Here is a 23,729-nt window from a genome sequence, read left to right as displayed (position 1 = left end):
CTGAGAACCTCCCAATTACAAACTCACACTTGCCCTTCCCTCTCAACTTAGTTTCATCAACCTTACCTAACAACCCCCTTTCCACCCCTGTTCTCCTCCTCACCTCCTCATTTCTCACTCTATCCAGCCTAGTAACCCCCATCATACTTCTCAGACACCTCATCTCAAACACATTCAAACTCCTTCTCTCTTCCTCTCTTATGTTCCATGTTTCTGCCCCATACACTGTTAGCACAATCACTCCTTCATATAGTCTCCTCTTAGCATCCATTCCCAAATGTCTATTCCTCATTACACTTTTTAATCCACCAAGGCATTTACTCGCTTCTCTCAATCTACATTCTACCTCTACCTTCACTCCACCTTTTCCTGCCACATTTGCACCCAAGTATCTAAAACTATCCACTTCCTCCAGTCACTCTTCCTTAATGCTCACTTCCAGACTACTGCCACTTTCACCCCTTGTACATCTCATCACCTTACTTTTACCCACATTTATCATTAGCTTTCTTCTATCACACACTCTCCCAAACTCTGTCACCAACTTCCTCAATCCCTCCTTCGATCCTGCCACAAGCGCAGTGTCGTCCGCAAACAACAGCTGGCTCACCTCCCACTTTTCTTCCATTGTTGGAGAATCCTATAACTTGCTAAGATCAATAAAAGTGGCATTTACATATTTGGACAAAGAAATGATTAAAAAAATATTAGTCACACTGATAAGGCCTACACTAGAATAGGCAGCAACATTGTGGCCACCCAGTACCAAAAATAATATAAAGAAAATTGAAAGGATCGAGAGAGCAGCCACAAAAATGGCTCCTGCACTTTCAAATTTGTCATATGAGAAGAGACTGGCTAGATTGGAGTTGCTGACTCTGGAGCAAAGAAAAGAGGTGACTTACTGACCATCTATAGAATCATGAAGGGCACAGAAATATTCAATAGAGAGGACCTGTTAAATTGGGACAAGAGAAACACAAGAGGACATGGAAAAAAACTCAAAAAACATAGTTATAGAAGAGATCTGAAGAAGAACAGTTTTCCACATAGAGTGGTGGACACTTGGAACAAACTGGAAGAAAAAATAAGTGTGTGCAAAAACCATTTATGAATTTGAGAGCAAACTAGACACTGCGAGATACAAAGGCAGGAGAATACGAGTGTAGCTCACCTTCCCGTAAAATACAACTAGGTAAATACAATCTCCTCTTAACATCCCTTTCCAAATGCCTATTTCTCATTACACTCTTTAATCCCCCAGGCATTTACTCGCTTCCTTCAATCCACGTTCTATCTCCACCTCCACTCCTCCCTTTCCCGCCACATTCACACCCAAGTATCTAAAACTATCCACTTCCTCCAGTCTCTCTCCCATAATACTCACTTGCAATCTGCTGCCCCTTTCTACCCATGTACATCACATCACCTTACTTTTACCCATATTTATCTTCAACTTCCTTCTTTCACACACTTTCCCAAGCTCTGTCACTAACTTCCTCAATCCCTCCTCTGATCCTGCTACAAGTGCAGTGTCATCTGCAAACAACAGCTGGTTTATCTCCCATTTTTCTCCATTTTCTTTAACCATCCCAAACTACTCTACCATTATTAGAAAAAAAAAAGTAGAAGAAAAAAATACCCCAATCAATGTTTATATACTTATATACTTATCTTTATAACATACTTCACAAAATTGTTCTGTCAACCCAATCATTTGCCTTCTCCAAATCCATGAGTGCCCCCAAAAATATCACAAGTTGAAGTAGCCTAAATACATTCTCTGCTGTACAATATTTATATATATATATATATATATATATATATATATATAGATATATATAAATATATATATACATATATATGTATATATATATTTATATATACATATATATATAATACACACAGAAACCCACAGTCGGATAAAGAATAAACTTCGAATAAGAGGGCTACAGTTGATAGCCGAAATATAGGATTTTTCTTTATTCGAAGTTTATTCTTTCTCTGACTGTGGGTTCCTGTGTGTAATTTACAAATGTGCTACTACATTTCTGTTTAAAAAAAATATATATACACATATATATACATATATATATACATATATATATATACATATATATACAGGGAGCTCCAAAAAAGATGTAACTAGTTTGATTGGTCTTTATTCAGACAGACTTTGAATAACAAGCTTAATACGTGAGATACATAAAGTCAATATGGTTGGATTATGTCTGAAAGTCAAACAAACTTCTGGTAGTCCACATGCTCGATATGAGCCCCATTTCTGTTGAAACATGCTTTCACCCAGATGCAGAAATTCTGGCCAACTCTTTTCCATGTTTCAGCGGAAACTTCAGCTACATAAGCTGCCACATTCTGCTTTAGATCAGCCTGTGTTTGAGGTCTGTTGGCATAGACCTTCCCCTTTGCTGCTCCCCAGAACCAGAAATCAAGTGGATTTAAGTCAAGGCTGTGGGGGGCCCACTCATGATCTGTGTTGAGGCTGATGAGACGATTCCGGAAGAGTCCCCTGAGATGATCCAATGATGCGTGGGCTGTATGAGGTCTTGCACCATCCTGCATGAACCAAGCAAGCCTTAACTGTCCTTGGGTTAGCTTCTGAGTCAGGTCACCGTGAAACTGATCAAGAATGGTGATATAACGTTCACTGTTGATGGTAACGGTGCGCCCATTTTCCTCGAACCAGTAAGGTCCCAGCAGACCGTGCTTTGCATTGAACGCCACAAATGCAGTGACCTTCAGACCTTTGAGGCGCTTCTCACTGATTTCTTCTGGCTTCTCTTCTCCCCAAAACACATTGTTGTGGTTATTAACAGCCCCATTAAGATGAAAGTGTGCTTCATCACTAAACCAAATGTGATTGAGCCAGTTTGGAGTTTGCTCGAGCTTTTCATTCAGCCAGTCACACATCTCGATTCTCTTCTCTTTGTCCTGTTGCTGCAGCACATGGTGAGTTGAAATTCTAAATGGGAACAGCTTCAGGTCCTTCCTCATAACTCTCAAAAGTGTAGTTGGAGAGAGAGCCAGCTCTTGAGCATGGATTCGGTAAGATTTCTTCGGACTGCTAACCACAGACTCACGGACTTGCTCCCTCTTCTCAGGAGTGATGATCGGTCGCCGGCCACTTCTTCCCTGGTGGACGTGATCCAGGGTTTTCTACTTTTCAAAATGCTATACAATCCTCTGTATTTTCAAATTTGTAAGTGCTGCACACTCAGACTTAGATTTGTGACCCTGGTGTGTGTTGAACCAACGGCGGACTTCTGCGGGTGACTTGGTTTCATACCAGAGTTGGATGATTTTCAACTTCTGCTCTAGCGTGTACATTTTGCATACAATCTGGAAAACAAGAAAAACAAAGACATGTTAACAAATCGAACCTAGTTGACTATGTAACCTGAAAAGGAAAAGTCCGTGCACGCCCCAACAGATTTATTATAGCCGATCAAAGTAACTACATTTTTTTTGGAGCTCCCTGTATATATATATATGTATATATATATATATATATATATATATATATATATATATATACACATATATACATATATACATATATACATATATATACATATGCATATATACAGTGGTACCTCTACTTACGAAAGGCTCTACATACAAAATTTTCAGGTTACGAAACACTTCTTCGGAAAAATATTGCCTCTTGTTACGAAAGAAATTTCAGGATATGAAAGGCGAAATTTTCAAAATACGCGCTGCTACTCACAGCTCCCAGAGTCCATCGAACGTAAACATACTTGTAGCATCCTGTATCTTGGTTTGAAAGTGGCGCGTCCGAGCTGCTCTGCCATTGGCTATTGCCCAGCATCTTCCTGGCATCCCATTGGCTAGGAGGGACCTCTGTGTGTATGTGCGTATACCCAGAATCCTCTTCGTTTTCCCGTCGGCCCACGAGAATCACCGAAGCCTCAGTCTCACACTAGCGAAATTCAGTAAAGCACGAAGTGTTCGAACATTTTTTCGTCAGCTTTTGTTAGTGTTTATTGCAACTTTACGTGTGTGTATTAACTTTTATTCACTATAGGCCCCAAGAAAGTGATGGAGAAAAGTGGTGAGAAGAAGAAGAGAGTTGTTTTGTCCATACAAAGCAAGAGATAATAGAAAAGTATGAAAAAGGGATGCGTTTGGTTGATCTCGCCAAAGAATATGGCCGTAATCCATCTACGATCGGCACGATATTAAAACAAAAGGAAGCCCTAAAAGCTACGACTCCTTCCAAAAGGCCTCTCTGTCATTTCGAAGAGGAGGTCGGCAGTGAACAATGAGATGGAGAGGTTGTTACTTGTGTGGATAAAGGATAAAGAGATAGCTGGAGACGCAGTGACCGAGACCATAATTTACGAAAAGGCGACCGCCATCTTTAATGACCTCGTAAAGATGGATGCAGGCGAGGGAACTTCGGCGCAAGAACCACACCAGGAGTTTAAGGCATCGCGTGGGTGGTTCGAGAAGTTCAAAAGGAGGACTGGAATTCACTCTGTTGTTCGGCATGGTGAGGCATCTAGCGCCGACCAGAAAGCGGCCAACGAATTTGTGCGAAAATTTGAACAATTGGTGATCGATAAAGGCTACATTGCACAGCAAGTTTTTAATTGTTACAAGACTGGCCTTTTTTGGAAAAAGATTACTTGCCGTACCTTCATCACAGTAGAAGAGAAAAAATGCCAGACCACAAGCCCATGAAGGACCGCCTTACACTTGCCCTTTGTGCCAATGCCAGTGGGGATTGTAAAATCAAGCCCATGCTGGTGTACCACTCCGAAAATCCCAGAGCATTTAAGGCCCACAAAATATTAAAAGAAAAACTTCAGGTGCTATGGAGGGCCAATGCCAAGGCCTGGGTTACCAGACAATTTTTTGTTGAGTGGGTCAATTTGGTTTTTGGCCCTGCTGTTAAGAGGTACCTAGAGGAGAACAATCTCCCCATCAAGTGCCTCCTCATTCTCGATAATGGACCTGCCCACCCGCCCGGCCTCGAAGATATCTTGGAGGAGTTCTCATTTATTAAGGTGCTGTACCTCCCACCTAACACCACCTCTATCCTCCAGCCCATGGACCAACAAGTCATTTCGAACTTCAAGAAACTCTACATGAAACACTTGTTCAAGAGGTGTTTCGACATCACTGAAAACACCCAGCTTACCCTTCGTGAGTTTTGGAAGCAGCACTTCGATATTGTTGTTTGCCTCAAGATAATCGTCATGGCTTGGCAGGAGGTGACCAGGCGTACCCTTAATGCGGCTTGGAGAAAGCTGTGGCCCGATGCTGTTGCCCCACGAGATTTTTAGGGGTTCGAGGTGGAGCCGGAGGGTAAAGTTGAGCCTGAAGTTGACGAAATTGTTTCACTGGGAAAGTGCATGGGGCTTGAGGTGAATGACGAGGACATCGACGAGTTGATTCAGGAGCACCACGAGGAGCTTTCGACGGAGGAGCTGAGGGAGTTGGAGGCGATGCAACACACGGCAGTGCAGGAGGAGTTCAGTAAAGACGAAGAGGAGGCAGCCATTATTCCGACAGCCCGAATAAAAGACATTTTAGGAAAATTCTCTGAACTTTTGGAATTTGTTGAAAAGAATCACCCAGAAAAAGTGTTCAGTAGTCGGGCTATCGCTCACTATGATGATGTTTGCCTTGCACATTTTCGAAAGATTGTTAAAAGCTGACAAAAGCAAACGACCTTGGATCGATTTTTTACAAAACGTCAGGCAAAAACCACTGCTGAGAGTGAACCTGAACCAAAGAAGGTGAAAGGTGACAACAATAACAATTAAAACAAGAGAAAAATTAAATGCAAAAAAGAAAAAAAAAATTATTCTTTACATTATGTACAACTCTCATTTTTATGTTTATTGTGCATTAATTTAATTCTAACATGTATTTGTTACAGGTTTTGATGCATTTTTGTAATTTATAAAAAAAAAAATTATGTCCGATTTTTAAGGGGCTTGGAACCGATTAGGGCATTTATAGGGTAAAAAGCGTTTCTACTTACGAAATTTTCACATAACGAAACGATTTCCAGAACAAATTAATTTTGTAAGTAGAGGCACCACTGTGTATGTATATATATATATATATATATATATATATATATGTATATGTATGTATGTATAAGATAATAGAGTTGGTGTTTTAGAAGCTAGAAGTTTGAGATAAATCCTGGGTGTTATAAATATCTATTACATTGTATATTTGAGCCAAAAGTATATTGTACTGATTTGTTCTCTAAACATGGCCAGTTGTATTCTACTATGGTGGACACGGTATAAGCCAACAGGATGAATTCATGGTGCCTGTGGATGCTTCATCAGCTGAAGAAGACCAGTGTATCAGCTTAAGTTTTATACAGCAGGTATGATATGATATGGTATTGCAGGCTAATATCTTCTTATATTTGGAGTTAGTTGTGGCAAGGTTTTCATACATAATTACTTACCAATAGCCTTCTCCCATGTAAAAGGGGAATGGCCAAGTTTGAGTTTACCTTCACTTCAACCCCGTTCCCCCACCCCCCATTTCATCACCTCAGGGATGAAAGATTGCCCCTCCCTCAGCCATTTCACTTGGGTTAAATACATTGCATCAAGATACAGCTCTTTCACAATAGGGTCTAACATATTCTAGTTCAAACTTCAGTACCAAATTACATCTCAAACAAGCCTCCTTTTGGGCCAATCTCTCCCTTGGTTCCATAGAAAATCATAAAGTTCTTCACCTTAATATGAAGTGAATGGGAAGAAAAAAGACTGGAGTCATAATCCATCTTTTTTCTTGACTAGTTTCACTACAAGCTTTCTCAAAAGAATAGTGGTACAGGGCTAGAAGTGGCCTATATACATACATACATACATATATATATATGTATATATATATATATATTTATATTTATATTTATATATATCACTGGTGAGAAATGTAGTAAGATATTTGTGAATCACAACTAATACCACAGTCAGGCGAAAGAAAGAGTTGAGTAAGCAAAACTTTATATTTCGATTGCTAACTGCAATCCTCTTTGTCCGACTGTGGTGTTAGTTGTGATATATATATATATATATATATATATATATATATATATATATATATATATATCTTTAGTCTTTTTCACCATCTGACCTAAATGATTATACTCTTCAACTTCTTCAAGACTCACACCATCGATATAATCTCTTTACTTTGAACTTTTGTGTTGCACATTACTTTGGTTTTACTCTTATTCATTTTTAAACCTACTTTGAGACTTGTTCAGATCATTCAGCATATCATGCAAGTTTTTGCTTTTTTTCAAATAATAGTAATATTATCCACAAATCTTAGGTAGTTAAAATATTCTCCATTAATCTTCAAACCATTCTCTTCCCAACTCAACCTTCTGAAAATCTCTTCCATCAAGCTGTAAATAATTTGGGTGAAATTATATTGTCTTAACATACTCCTTTCTCAATCTTGATCTTTTTTTGCCTCTTTATGTAGGTGAATTACAGCTGTACTCTTCACATAGATCTTTTCTAGAACTCTTACAATCTGTTCCTTTGCACCTTTGCTTGCATAGCAAATTTAGTATTGCTATTTGTTCTACTGAGTCAAAGGCTTTATTCTAATATACAAAAACTAAACTGGGGTATTGGCTGCATGTTATTGTGGCAAAGTAGCATGCAGCTGATACTTAAGGGTCTATATGGGGCACCCCTACGGACCAGAGCCACACATCATTTTGTCTATGATAGAAGAAAACTCTGTTCATAGAGAAATGATGACACTTTTATACTACTACTGTCCCTCCGTTATGCTGTCCCCCAACCCCTTGTTGCTGTCCTGTACCATTTCTCTGAGTATTCATTTTCTGTTTTTGCCGACCCTGTGGTGGGGGAAGAGATGGCTACCACCAATTTTTCCCACTTGAGTCGTAAAAGGTGACAAAAAAGGGACTGGGGATGGGATTAGGAGTCCTACAACCTGTAGCCCCAAAAGGGGACATTCCTAAAAACAAAAGAAAAGGCATAAGATGGTCTGGGAGTTTTCCAACCAGTACCCTAAGGTTTGGGTCTTTTAATGTGCCTGGATGTGGTACATATGAGAGTAAGAGGGAAGAGATTGGCAGTATGTTTGTGAGAAGAAAGATGGATGTGCTGGCTTTGAGTGAAACTAAAATGAAAGGAAAGGGCAACTGTGAGTTTGGGAGTGTAGCTGGGAAGTACTCAGGAGTGAAGAGGGGACGAGGGAGAGAAGGGGTGGCTATACTAGTAATTGAAGAGATAAGTAAGCGGGTAGTGGAGTGGAAGGTGAAGCTGGGAAGGGAGATGTGGGTTTTTGTAAGTGCGTATGGACCTGGTATTGAGAAAAGCGTAGAGGAAAGGAGGCTTTTTGGGTAGATATAAATGACTGTATAGAGGGATTAGGGAGAAATGTCAATGTAGTTGTATTGGGAGACCTTAACCTCTTCACTCCGGGACACATCGCACATCTGGCAGCATTAGCTGCCGGACGTGCGATGTTGCGTCATAATCGCATTATAAAAAATAAAGTCAGTGTTCAATAGTTCGTTCTCTTTCACCTGTGTATTTTGATAACCATAGAAAATTGATGAAGACAGTTTAGAGAGAATGGAAATTACGTAGGTACGACTACAATAAATATAATCAAGATGCCGACGTCGGCATCATTGAGTACCCACTTGCTCCTCATGCCGCCTACGTAAGCGTCACCGTATGGAAGTGGTTAATGCTAGGGTAGGAAATGAGCCAATAGATGGAGTGATTGGGAAGTATGGAGTTCCCAGTAAAAATTGTAGTGGAGAAATGATGCTGGAGATGTGTCTTGAAAGAGAGTTGATGATATCTAATACAGTATTTAAGAAGAAAGTCAAGCATAAGTACACATGGGAGAGAGTGGTGGATGGAAGGGTGGCAGATAGAGCATTAATGGACTATATAGTGGTGACCAGGAGTATGGTAGGAAGAGTTAAGGATATACATATTCTAAGGGGAGAGAGTGGGGGAATATCAGATAATTTTCTGGTGGAAGGTAAAATGAGAGTGGAGAAAGAGGAAAAGGACAGAAGTTAGGGAGGTACTTAGAGTGAACTGCTTAAATGAGGAAAAAAAGAAGAGTGAGTTAAAGAAGAAACTGAAAGAGGAGTGGGAGGGAGGAATGGGGATGGTTCAAGGAGGGAGTCATAAGGTGTACAAAGATGGTGTGTGGAACAAGGAGGGTGGGAGGAAAAAGAAGGAAGTGTAGTGAGTGGTGGAATGAGGAAGCAAAGAAATGTGTAGAAGAAAAGAAGCAGGCATTCATAGATTGGCTGCAAATTAGGACGAGGGAATCGTATGAGAGGTACAAAATAAAGAGAAAGGAAGCTAAGCATAAGATAAAGGAAGCAAAGAGGAGAGCAGATGTGAAATGGGGTAAGAGTATGGCAGAAAATTTTGAAAGCAATAAAAAGATGTTTTGGAAGGAAATTAAAAGAGAAAAAGGAGGCGAATCAAGTAGAGAAGAAAAGGTAAAAGGTGCAGATGGAGAGATGATAATGGAAGAGAAGGCAGTGAGAGGAAGGTGGACAGAGTATTTTAGGGAATTGCTAAATGTGAAGGAGGAAAGGGAGGGAAAGGTAGTTGCATTGGGAAGCGCTAAGAAAATGAGAGTGATGAGTGAGGAAAATGGAGGAGAAATAGGGAAGGATGAAGGGAAAGCAGCTGTTAAGATGATTAGAGCAGGTAAGGCACCTGGTCTGGATGGATGCCATGCAGAATGTCTGAAGAAAGGAGGTACAGTGATGGTGGACTGGCTGGTGGGGTTGTTTAATGTTTTCATGAAAGTGGCAGTTGCCGACAAGATTGATAAGCCTTCCCAACTACACTCAACAAGCTGATCCCTCTGAAACTACTACACTCACACTTGTCCCCCTTTCCTTTGTAAAGCGGAACTATACAGGCAGTCCTCCAGTCCTCCGGCACTCTACCCTCTCTCAAAGAAACATTAAACATTGACGAGTTAAACACCATATGAGGACGGAGCCTTTATTTGTATGACGTTTTGCTTATTACAGCTTTTTCAAGTACTTGAAAAAGCTGTAATAAGCGAAACGTACAAATAAAGGCTCCGTCCTCATATGGTGTTTAACTCGTCAATGTTTAATGTTTCTTTGAGAGAGGGTAGAGTGCCGGAGGACTGAAAGAGTGCATGTATAGTTCCCCTTTACAAGGGAAAGGGGGACAAGTGTGAGTGTAGTAGTTTCAGAGTGTAGTTGGGAAGGCGTATGGGAGGGTCTTGATTGAGAGGATTAGGAGAGGAACAGAGGGAGTAATTGGTGAGGAATAGTGCGGATTTCGGACAGGTAGGGGTTGTGTAGATCAGATCTTTGTGGTAAGACAGATATGTGAGAAAGCTATAGGAAAAGGTAAGGATGTTTTTTGGACTTTTATGGATCTGGAAAAGGCTTATGACAGGGTAGACAGGAAGGCACTGTGGGAGGTACTGCAGATATATGGGATAGGAGGAAAGCTGTTAAGATCAGTCAAGAGTTTTTATGAGAGTATTAGAGCTTGTGTTAGGATTAGAAATGGAGAGAGTGAATGTTTTGAGGTAAAGGTGGGACTTTGTCAGGGATGTGTTATGTCACCCTGACTGTTCAATCTTTACATGGATGGGGTAGTGCGAGAGGTGAATGCAAGGGTAATGGGTCAGGGGTTGGAGATGATTAAAGAAAATGGAGAAAAGTGGGAGGTGAGCCAGTTGTTGTTTGCTGACGACACTGCACTTGTAGCAGGATCAGAGGAGGGATTGAGGAAGTTAGTGACAGAGTTTGAGAAGGTGTGTGAAAGAAGGAAGCTGAAGATAAATGTGGGTAAACATAAGGTGATGAGATGTACAAGGGGAGAGAGTGACAGCAGGCTGGAGGTGAGCATTAAGGGTGAAAGACTGGAGGAAGTGGATAATTTTAGATATTTGGGTACGAATGTGACAGGAAAGGGAGGAGTGGAGGTGGAGGTAGAATGTAGATTGAGAGAAGCGAGTAAATGCCTTGTTGGATTGAAAAGTGTAATGAGAAATAGACATCTGGGAATGGATGCTAAGAGGAGGTTATATGATTGTACCAACAGCATTGTATGGAGCAGAAACATGGAACATGAGAGAGGAAGAGAGAAGGAGTTTGAATGTGTTTGAGATGAAATGTCTGAGATAGGTAAGAAATGAGGAGGTGAGGAGGCGAACAGGGGTGGAAAGGGAACTGGGAGATAGGGTTGATGAAAGGGTATTAGGATGGTTTGGACACATGGAAAGAATGAGTGAAGAAAGATTAGTAAAAGAAGTATGGAAGGCAGAGGTGGAAGGAGTGAATATGAGGGGGCGTCCTAGGATGAGATGGATGGAATGGGTGAAAGGGGCATTACAAAAGAGAGGAATGTCTGTGGAGGAAGGATGGAAGAGGACAGAAGATAGGGGTGAATGGAGAGGGGTTGTGTATAAATGATGCTATGATGCATGAGGGGGAGTGGGTGAGGGGTGGGGAGGTATGTGTGAGAAGAAAATTGACACAGGCCGAAGGGATTTCTCCCCGTCCTCTCCTTTTCTGCATGAGGGGACAGAGAGGAGGGGTCGCCGAATTTATGAAGCTGCCTTGCTGTGGATGTGCTGTGTCTTGTGACACTGCATCTGACCCAGGGCAGTGGACAGGATGCAGGGATGACCCGTCATACAGGAGGTGCCAGGATAAGAGGGAGGGAGGAGGGTGGAGGGGAGTGGAATATATAGGAAATGGAATGGGTGGGAGTGGTTTTTATGCCTTTTTCTTTGTGGCTACCCCCCCATGTAGGGGGAAAAAGCCTTTGGTATATGTCTGTATATATATATATATATATATATATACTTATATATACATACATATTACAAAGGATTATAAAGGCGGGGCATGCCGACAGGAGACCTTTTGGTCTATAACTAGGTCGGATGTGAAAAAAATAAAAATAAAGATATAAATAATAAGAAATAAAAAATAAATGCATGGGTATAATTAATAGACAAACAGGTAAATAGTAAATAATAATAAATTGACATATATCTAGTAATAAATGTGAATCAAGCAATTAATAATAAATGGACAAATGATAACAAAACAAATAATATCAAGTAAATGACAACATCTTGCTTAGGTGTTTATCTGAATGATTCTTAAAGATTCAAACTGAACTACATTGTACTGCCTCTGCAGGAAGTTTATTCCTCTCATTAATAACACGGCAAAGTTGTCTCTACCCACTTCCAAATTAAATCTATTTCCTGACAGTGTGAGACCATTGTTTCTTGTCTGATTCTCATTCAGTGTGAAAATTTTGTCACTTTTGATGTCAATTCCCTTTAGAACCTTAACCCCTTCCATACGGTGCCGCACACGTAGGCGTCATGGACTTAGATCTCGGTGGCAGCAACCAATGCCAGCCGTACGACGTGTCGTAATAATACTCGCATCATAAAATATAGTCACCGCTTATATCGATCGTTCTCTCTTCACCCGTGAATTTTGATAACCATAGAAAATGCGATTACAAAAGAATTAGAAAGAATGTCATTATGGAGGGGCGACTACAATAAATATATTCAAGACGCCGATATGGCAGCCTCGCGAATACACTCGCTCCCCATGACGCCTACATGTGCGGCACCGTATGGAAGGGGTTAAAAACCTGTATCAAGTCACCTCTGAGTCTATGCTTTTTTAGGGAAAACAGATTCATGTTTTAGTCAGTTTTGTGGCTTGCCGTTGTGCTTTTTCCAATCTGTCAATGTCTTTAATGAGATTTGGTGACTATATGGAAATAGCATATTCCAAATGTGGACAAACTAACGATTTATATAGCTTGTTTATGAGAGATGGACTTTTGAAGTCAAAAGATTGTGCAATCAGTCCTAGAATCATATTTGGTTTCTCAGAGGCTGAAATACAGTCAGACCTCACTGAACACAAGTGTTGGGTTCCATAGCCGTTGTACAGGATAATTATTTGTGTTGGGCAAATAACAGGTCCTATGGGAACAAATAGGTTAGGTTACCAGACCCTCTCCAAACACTACCACACAACACGACCCGGCAGGCTATTCAAATTGTACTATTGTGAATCATGGTCATGTTCGGCAAATGCTGGCTATCTTACTTATTCATGTAAAAGTGAAATTTTATGCATGGTGAAGTCGTGTTGGGTTAGGTCTGATAGAATATATATATACATATGCTGAAATAATTTTGATATCGCTGTGCTGCGGGTCATTACTCCAACTCTCATGGGCTGGGAGTTGTGAGTGTGTGTGCATGTAAGGTGATAGCATTACCCATACACACGTTGATCATCACAGTGTAAAGATGTCTCAGGTAGAGCTCCCTAGAAATAATGGAACTTCTCAACTATAAATATAACAGAAAACCTGGTTTGTATTAAATGGGAAGGAAAATATTTGTGGATACCCAAGATGGTTTGATATAGTGGAAATAGTGAGTATTGAAGAAAATGGAAAGGAATGAAAACAGACCAGAAAATGGCAATGGAGTTGAGCCCAATGTAAACATTGGAAGAACAGAGATCTCTACTGGGACAATACAGAAGTGTAACAAAAACATCAAAACACCATTGGGTATTTTAGGTATAGTGAAGATGAAATTTTTTCTGGATTTAATAAATATGACAGATGACTGAGTAGAATTATAGACATAGAAAAAGAGATGAGGTTTAGGAAGATTTCATGAAATCAAGAGATTATGGATCTAAAGAATGAGTACAATGAAATTAAAAAAAAAAAGTGAGGGACTTAAAGAAAGAAAATACAGAAGTAAATAATGAGGTAAGTGAATTGAAAAAAGAATTAAAGTAATAAGTGAAAATTAAAAGCTGAAAAACAAAAATACCGCTAATAATGAGACCTTAAATAAAGAGGTGAATGAACAAATTAAGGTGGTGACTGAAAAGGTTGCAGGAAATATAGGAGAGGAAGACTTACAGAAAATAAAAAAAGAATGGAAAAATGACCAAGAAAGCCAAAAGATAGCTTTCAAAGAAATTATCCAACAACAGATGTACGAGAATACCAAAGACACAGTTATTCAAGTAATTAAAGAGAAAGAAAATTGGGTTAGATATACAGTGGTCAAAAAAAGTGCTTAGTAGTATATGGTATAAAAGAAAAACATAACCTAGTTAGGTACTTGAGAGAAAAAGAAGAGAAGGAAATAGCAAGAAAAAATCTGAAAGCAGTACCAGACAAAGAGCAAGAAACAGAAAAGGAAATAGAAGTGCATACAATGTGACAATGCTAAAAAAAAAATCAACCTCTAAAGATCACACTAAGATCACATATGGTAGCAGAAGTATTAGCAAAAGCAGGAAGGTTGGCAGTTAGTGAAAACTGAAAGTATATGGATAAAAAAGGAAATAAATGATGAGGAAATGAGAGAAGACTCAAAGAACTGAAGTTAAAGAAAAAACAAGAGAAGAACTGAGACTGAAAATAAAGAGTTCTATTGGAGAGTACTAGTCATAAGGCTGAGAAAATGGTATATTCAAGAAAAAGAAACAAAAGGAACAAAGAACAAGGTAGAGAAGGAAAAAAAAATAAAAATGACTTATACTAATATAGATGTTTTGATCTCAGGATTAAATGAACTAGATGATTATCTGTTAGAAGAAAAATCAGATATAATGGAAATTGTGGAGATGAAATTAGGGAGTCCACTACCACCAAATAGTGTTGGACAAGGAATATATAATCACTGGATGAAAAATAGAGGAAAAGCAGGGTGGAGGAGTCATGTTTTTGACAAAAAAAAAAATTAAATATGATGAAGTTTACAGATGGAGAAAGCAGTGTAGAAATGATCATGATAAGAGTTGAAAATAGTGACATGAAAAGTAGAAAGCTTGTGGTGAATTATGTGCCCCCAAAAACAAGTTCTTGGAAAGAGAGTGATTATTCTAAATTGTTAGAAGATACAAGGCATTCATTAAATGAGATGCTGAAGGATGGAGGAAATGTAGTACTTATGGGAGATTTTAACTGCAAAGAAATGTGTTGGGAAGAGATGACAGTGAAAGGTGGAGAGGACATTTGGGAAAATATATTACTTGACATGACTATAGAACATACAGTGACAATGGGTAAAAGAAAATACCAGATATAGAAGTAATGAGCCATCGAGACTAGATTTAATATTTACATCAGAGCCTGAAATTGAGGGTAAAATTGAATACAAGACACCAATTGGGAAGAGGGACCACATACTGCTTGAGTTTGAACTAATAGAGGAAATGTATATTGAGAGAAATGAGAAATACAGAAAAGGAAGACTGATGTGTAACAAAATGGTCTTTGGGAAACTTAGAATGTTCTTTCAAAAAGCAAGTTGGGAAAAATTCTACAATAAAGAGACACAAATGGAAGAGAAATGGATGATTTTGAAGGAAATCTATAATGAAGGAGTGGATGAATATGTACCAAGACAAAAACAGGAAAAGGTGTAAATTAAGTGCTGGTTTAACAGAAGGTGCAGTAAGACAAAAAATAGAAGAGATAAAGCTTGGAAAAGATGGAAAACTGATTAAAAAAAATGGAAAGTGGCAAATATATACCAATCTAAGGAATGGATGTGTAAAAGTATGTAGGGAGGAAAAAAGACAATAGAAAAATGTAAGGACCAACCAAAATTATTCTATAGATATGTGAACAGTAAACTAAAAAACAAACTGGAAATGATAAAATTATGCCAAGGGAATATAGAATACACAGAAGATATAGAAATGTCAGAAGTCATGAACAAACACTTCAAGTCTGTGTTCACTAGAGAAAATATACAGCATCAGGATGAAAGGAGTAAAGTGAGATCCCCCCATGAGAGAAATAATTGTAACAAGAAAAGAAATAAGGGACCAAATAATGAACCTTGATGTCAGGAAATCGCACGGCCCAGATGGAATTGCAAACTGGATACTAAAAGAATGTAAAGATGAACAAATAGTCAAAGTATATAAAGTAATAAGCTGCTCACTCAAAGAAGGAAAAACACTGGAAGACTGGAAAAATGCCAATACCATACCTATATATAATGGGGGAAACAAGGAAGACCCAACAAATTACATACCAGTCTCCCTTACAAGTATAGTAGCCAAAATTTGTGAAATAGTTATCAAAAATGGATGGACAAAACATCTAGAGGAGAACAATACATGGAATCTGAGACAATTCGGATTCAGACAGGGAAGGTTGTGTGCCACAAATTTGATCTGTTTCTATTCAAGACTAATAGATATAATACAAGAAAGGGATGGATGGGCTGATTGTGCTTTCCTAGATTTACCAAAAGCTTTTGATAAAGTACCACACAAAAAATTATTAAGAAAACTGGAAACCATAGGAAGGATACAAGGAAACTATTGAAATGGATAGAGGATTTCTTGCATGGAAGAAAAATGAGAGTAGTGCTCAGCGATAAGAGTTCTACTTCGGAAGAAGTGATTAGTGGTGTCCAACAGGGATCAGTATTGGCTCTAATAATGTTTGCTGTTTATGTAAATGACATGGATGAGGATGTAGAATGTTACATTAACTTCTTTGCAGATGCCACAAAACTGCTGAGGAAAGTAAGTACTGAAACAGACTGTGAGTCACTACAGAGAGATCTGAACAGGGTTTGGGAATGGAGTCAGAAGTGGGAAGTGGACTTTAACATTAAGAAATGTAGCATAATTGAATTTGGAAAAAGTTAAAAAAGAATATCAGGACTAAAATCGAAACAAAGGAAGTAAAAGTGGGTTCTGAAAAAGACCTGGGAGTAATTTTCACAAAAGACATGACTCCTGAGAAACAGATAAAATTGTAGGAGAAACAACTTGCTAAAATCAATAAAGGTGGCCTTTACCTACTTGGATGAAGAAATGGTGAAGAAAATACTAGTCACACTGATAAGGCCAAGACTGGAGTATGCAGCAACACTATGGACACCCAGTACTAAAATCAATATAAGGAAAATTGAATGAAGCCAAAGAACAATTACAAAGATGGCCCTAACACTTTCAAAACTGTCATATGTGAAGAGATTGTCAAAGCTGGAATTACCGATTCTGGAACAAAGAAGAGAAAGAAGTGACCTTGATAGAGAAGACTTACTAATTTGGAATAAAAGAAATACAAGAGGACATGAAAAGAAACTCAAAAAGGACAGTTATAGAAGAGACCTGAAAAAGAACAGCTTTCCACACAGAGTGTTGTATATCTGGAACAAATTGGATGAAATAATGATGTGTGTAAACACCATACATGAATTGAAGAGCAAACTAGATACTGCAATATACAAATATGGGACACCACGAGCATAGCTCCCCTTCCCATAAGATACAACTAGGTAAATACATACATATGAATAGATATATAGATATTTGCATATGTATTTATATATATATATATATTTTTTACAGATGATTCTGGAAAGGAATCCTGATCTCTGTTATATTACACCAGACATGTGTCGACACTTTGTAGATGAGTATGTTTTCTTATTATGTTTCAGTTTAGATTTATCATGTGTGAGAAATTCATATATTTTTAGTCACATTGTAATATTTTCATATCTTCCACAACTGACAGTAAAATTCCAAAAGACTAAAGAAGAAGCACAACCACAATTACTAGTGATAACCACACTAAAAACATGAGAAATAAAAAAGATAATAAAACTTGTAGAACAAGAATAAGAAGTGCTACAAAAAACTTAAGCAAAGATACAAACCAAATGAATACCAAGAAGAGACACATACAATAAAAAAAAAAAAAAATGTGGATTACTATCTATATACCAATAGGCTTCTTCCCCTTTATATTGAAGGTAGGCACATTCAGAGGCTGTTGCCAGGTATCTTGGTGCCATGGATCTCCTGCGAGAGAAACTAAGGGCAATGGACTGTCTGGCTGACTGACCTAGGTCTCACTTGCAGGAGACCCATGGTTCCTTTCCAAGTGACCTCCTGGGTGAAGAAATACATGTCAATATATCAGACCATTTGCCCAAATCTTGATTGTGGAATACCCATGACTTCTATGTAACTGGTAACAGCCACAGGATGGGCCCTGAGTCACTCAAGAAAAAGTTTAGTGTTGTTTTCTGGGTATGACTAGGGTGGAGCAGATCAAGGTGTGTTTGGTGCCTTCTATGTGATGGTTGATTTTTTTTTTTTTTTTTTTTTTTTGGGGGGGGAGCAGGCTCATACTAGAATGATTATGTTTAAGTCACCATCCACCACTGAGGCAGTATCAACTTAGAGCATATAATACCCATATTAAAACCAAACAAGCTACCAGAAAGCCCAGCATTCTATAGACCAGTCTCATTACTATCCACCCTTTTCAAGTTGATGAAAAGATTACTTGCAGGAATAGACATAACTTAGTCCTTTGCCTCAGGTCTGTATTACAGGAGGCCCACAGCTCCTAATAACCAGTATATCCAATATAACTAATCTACCCAATTCCCTAAACCAACATGGATTCAATGAAGGCTACTCCTTAAGTACACTTTCATTAACATCACCCAATAACTGCTGGAGGGATTTAACAAGAAAATACTACCAGAAAGAACAGTTATGGTGGCAAAAGAGTTAACAGAGCATTTGATAAGGTTTCTAGATACAGTATCAGAAAAAGATCAAAGAGACAGACATTCACAACAATGACAAGAAATGGTTATATCCCATGAAATACAATACAATGCAGTTTTTCAATCTCTCCACTACTACTCCTGGAACTACACTTTTTTTCATGGTTATGTGGTGGGATGATAAGAGTGCTACCACTGTGTTCCTGTGTATCATAAAAGGTGACTAGATGGGGTGGAGTAAGGGAATTGGGATCCCCCTTTCTGCATAGTTTGATTTGGCCCCTTCCCCCATGCAAGGGGGGAAAGGCCATTGGTGTATACATAAAAAGATATTTAATTGCTTTTTCATCTTTTCCAGTCCAGGAAGAAGTTTAGCCAGATCTGTACCACCTGCAAAAGCTAGACGAAACTTACTGATTCTTTATGCCACCTCCTTCTCATTGTCTGCTCTTGAGCAGCCACGCCAAAATTCTATCCTTGTTAAACATTTGATTCGGCATATTGCTAAAGAAATTCCACTAACAGAAATGGTGAGGATGGTGATGGAAGGTATGTATATACCAATGACCTTTTATCTCCATTTAAAGGGAGCAGTGATTATTATATATTTGTTATTGTTTATTGGAATGTAGCAGGCTTATATATATATTTTTTCATTCATAAAATTTTAATTAGAAAGTTATAGATTTTGTGAATTTCATAGACAAAACTCATCAATCAGTTCTATCTTATATAAAATATATACCCATGTAAAAAAAAAAAAATAATGTTAGTAATAATTATAATTATTTTTCATTTACCCCATGTTAAAGTTGACTAGTTTTTCAGGACTCTCCCAGCCATATATGAATTACTAGACTATAATGTAACTATTTTTTTCAGATGAGCTTCAGTGAATGAAATATAATAAACATGGTATTATGGGCTACATTAACATGATTGCCAGTCTGTCCCTTACCACACACTACACTTTCACAGCATTGTTTCCAATGATGAGGAGGGCAAACATAGACACCCTACAAATTGTTCAAAGTAAAGCACTGAGAATGGTGACAGGATACACCAAAACCACTCAAAGTACTGTATTTTTTGGTGTAAGAGAAGTGGCTTTTTTACCTGGGAATGGCCTCATATATGGATTTTTACCATCATCAACCCCGTAAAGACATTTTTTTGAGTCAAAAATTTGTTAGAATTATATAATTATTAATAAGGAAATGATGCAGTACTTGAAATGATTAATAACACTAGTAAAGAAACACAAGTTAAATATATATACATATACCAAAGGCTTTTTTCCCCCTTATAAGGGAGGTAGCCATTTAAATATGCAGAGTAATTACCCCATCTGGGGTATTGGCTGCATGTTATTGTGGAAAAGTAGCATGCAGCTGATACTTTAGAGTCTACCGTATATACTCGTCTATAGGTCGATCTCGTGTGAAGGTCGACCCCCCATTTTTGGCCCAAAATTCTAGAATTTTCCATATACCTCATGTATAGGTCGAGTGGCTTGTTTTTGTTTTGGTGCTGTGAGCATTCCACTGTCTTAATACTTTGAAGTGGTGTGGCTTGCCTGGTATAGCAATTGATTATTATGGTTTTTTTCTGCATCATTATTAATAAGGAAATGATGCAGTACTTGAAATGATTAATAACACTAGTAAAGAAACACAAGTTAAATATATATACATATACCAAAGGCTTTTTTCCCCCTTATAAGGGAGGTAGCCATTTAAATATGCAGAGTAATTACCCCATCTGGGGTATTGGCTGCATGTTATTGTGGAAAAGTAGCATGCAGCTGATACTTTAGAGTCTACCGTATATACTCGTCTATAGGTCGATCTCGTGTGAAGGTCGACCCCCCATTTTTGGCCCAAAATTCTAGAATTTTCCATATACCTCATGTATAGGTCGAGTGGCTTGTTTTTGTTTTGGTGCTGTGAGCATTCCACTGTCTTAATACTTTGAAGTGGTGTGGCTTGCCTGGTATAGCAATTGATTATTATGGTTTTTTTCACTTCATTAATTCTGATGTATTTTGGTTTATGTTTTTTTTCAAGTTCACTGATTTTAATATCTAATAAGTTTCACTGAAGTTGCCATTTCAGCAGAGTGAAAAACTTGAAAAACTCCCAGCTTTTGGGAGCTGTCAAGAGTTTTTATGAGAGTAGTAGAGCTTGTGTCAGGATTAGAAATGGAGAGAGTGAGTGGTTTGAGGTAAAGGTGGGACTTCGTCAAGGATGCGTTATGTCGCCCTGGCTGTTCAACTTATACATGGATGGGGTGGTGCGAGAGGTGAATGCTAGGGTAGTGGGTCAGGGATTGGAGATGGTTAAAGAAAATGGAGAAAAGTGGGAGGTGAGCCAGCTGTTGTTTGCGGACGACACTGCGCTTGTGGCAGGGTCAGAGGAGGGATTGAGGAAGCTGGTGGCAGAGTTTGGGAGAGTATGTGATAGAAGAAACCTAAAGATAAATGTAGGTAAAAGTAAGGTGATGAGATGTACAAGGGTGAAGGTGGCAGTAGACTGGAAATGAACATTAAGGGAGAGCGACTGGAGGAAGTGGATAGTTTTAGATACTTGGGTGCAAGTGTAGCAGGAAAAGGTGGAGTGAAGGTGGAGGTAGAATGTAGATTGAGAGAAGCAAGTAAATGCCTTGGTGGATTAAAGAGTGTAATGAGGAATAGACATTTGGGAATGGATGCGAAGAGGAGACTGTATGAAGGAGTGATTGTGCCAACAGCACTGTATGGGGCAGAAACGTGGAACATAAGAGAAGAAGAGAGAAGGAGTTTGAATGTGTTTGAGATGAGGTGTCTGAGAAGTATGGTGGGGGTTACTAGGCTGGATAGAGTGAGAAATGAGGAGGTGAGGAGGAGAACAGGGGTGAAAAAGGATTTGGGAGATAGGGTTGATGAAAGAATATTAGGATGGTTTGGACACATGGAAAGAATGAGTGAAGAAAGACTAGTAAAAGAGGTATGGAAGGCAGATGTGGAGGGAGTGAACATGAGGGGACGTCCTAGGATGAGGTGGATGGATGGGGTGAAGGGGGCTTTGGGGAAGAGGGGAATGTCTGTTGAGGAAGGAAGGGAGAGGACGGAAGACAGAGGTGAGTGGAGAATGGTTGTATATGGATGATGTTGTGATTGCATGAGGAGGAATGGGCAGGGGGGTGGGGGGTGGGGTAGTATGTGTGAGTAAATTTTGACGCAGCCCGAAGGGATTTTCTCCCCGTCCTCTCCTTATATGCAAGGGGGGACGGAGAGGGGGGGTCGCCGATTAAATGAAGCGGCCTTGCTGTGGATGTGCTGTGTCTTGCGACACTGCTTCTGACCCAGGGCGGTGGGCAGGGTGCAGGGATGACCCGTCATCCAGGAGGTGCTCAGATGAGAGGGAGGGTGGGAGGGGTGTGGAGTGTATGTAGGGATGAAATGGGTGGGAGTGTTTTTATGCCTTTCCCTTTTTGGCTACCTCCCTTGTAAGGGGGAAAAAGCCTTGGTATATGTATGTATGAAAAACTTGAACAGATTACCAATTTTTTTTTATCATGAAAGTAGCAGTTGCCGACAGACTGACGAGTTAAACACCATATGAGGACAGAGCCTTTATTTGCACGACTTTTCTCTTATTACAGCCTTTTCAAGTACAAACTGAGATACATATGCTTGAGATTAAATAAGGGGAAAGGAGGGAACGGGGAGAGAAAAGAAGTAGGGGGAAGGGAGAGGAGGAGGAGGGGGATTGAACACTGGGAAAGGTTGAGAATGCTAGCCCAAACGTCCGTGGGCAAAATGTTCACAAAGGGTGGTTTAATTTTTTTTTTTTTTTTTTTTTTTTTTTTTTTTTTTTTTCATGGGTATTAGGGGAATTATGTGGGGCGAGATGTTGAACATGCCCCTATTGTGTTCAATAGTGTTCGTTCCTTGAATGATCGCTGCTTCTAAACACTTCCTGCGGATTTTGTCTGGTTCTCGTATCAGCAGCTCTGCATTCTTCCAGTCCATAAGATGGTTTTCCTTGTTTCTATGTGTCACACATGCATTGGTGGTGACATCATGCCTGACGTCGTAATGATGTTCACGTATTCGTGTATTCAGGTTGCGTGACGTTTCTCCGATGTAAACACGGAATACGATAAACACCAGCTTTGGTGCCCAGTGTTTGGTTGTTGTGTATTCTCGTCTTCGTGATGTCTTTTATCGTCCTGCTTGTCTGGCACACTACTTCCAAATTGGTGGTTCTTAAAATATGTGTCAGGTTGGTGGCAACATCACTGGTTGGCAACACGAGACGTCTTGTGCAGCAGGACAGCACAACAAGACGTCTCGTGTCACATTGTTTTAGTAATGGTAACAATAATATATACCACATAAAAAGCTAAATTTGAGAATATCACAATATTTTATTATTTTTCAACCAACTATGAGTACTATAATAGTATACATGATATAATAAGCTTGCCTGTGCTAAGAATTTTAACAAACAGGTAAACCCACAGTATGGGGTTACCGTATCTAGAAGGAATTTCACATGTTTTGGTACGTACCGTGTATTTCATGTCCCCATTGTTTACTGGTAATAACTAGTAGGTAAATATTTTGATTTCTGAACCTAAAGAAAAGGTAAGATTTCTTCCTAGCCTTTCTTGTCATGTCTGGATTTCAACCTAACAAGATTATGACTTGTGTATAGGTTGACCCCTAGGTTTTGGCCTAAATATTTTTCCTTAAGATATCGACCTATAGACGAGTATATACGGTATATGGGGTGCCCCTATGGACCAGAGCCACACATTTTGTCTGTGATAGAGAAAATCTCTTGTTCATAGAGAAATGATGACACTTTTATTATACTGTAACTGTCCCTACTTTAGGGTCTATATGGGGCACCCCTACAGACCAGAACCACACATCATTTGTCTGTGATAGAGGAGAACTCTGCTCACAGAGAAATGATGAAACTTTTATTATACTGCTGCTGTCCCTCCGTTATGCTGTCCCCCAACCCCTTGTTGCTGTCCTGTACCATTTCTCTGAATTTCATTGCCTTGTT

The 23,729-nt window shown here is 39.1% G+C and overlaps 1 protein-coding gene across 1 annotated transcript in view; it reads left to right on the top strand.

Annotated features, from left to right (window-relative positions):
- LOC143036430 (mucosa-associated lymphoid tissue lymphoma translocation protein 1-like) overlaps positions 1 to 23,729 on the top strand; it is a gene marked incomplete at its 5' end in the record, with an annotated part of 107,060 nt that overhangs the window by 19,793 nt on the left and 63,538 nt on the right. Inside the window, 3 exon segments of the mRNA XM_076203782.1 lie at positions 6,282 to 6,394; positions 17,495 to 17,562; positions 19,028 to 19,218. Of these exon segments, the coding sequence (XP_076059897.1) occupies positions 6,282 to 6,394; positions 17,495 to 17,562; positions 19,028 to 19,218 (372 nt within the window).

The sequence above is a fragment of the Oratosquilla oratoria genome, chromosome 20 (genome assembly GCF_046742065.1).
Source record: "Oratosquilla oratoria isolate Oo_2021 chromosome 20, ASM4674206v1, whole genome shotgun sequence".
Classification (NCBI taxonomy): domain Eukaryota; kingdom Metazoa; phylum Arthropoda; class Malacostraca; order Stomatopoda; family Squillidae; genus Oratosquilla; species Oratosquilla oratoria.
Note: the sequence above shows the minus strand (reverse complement) of the source record. Positions and strands in the feature narration are given on the sequence as shown.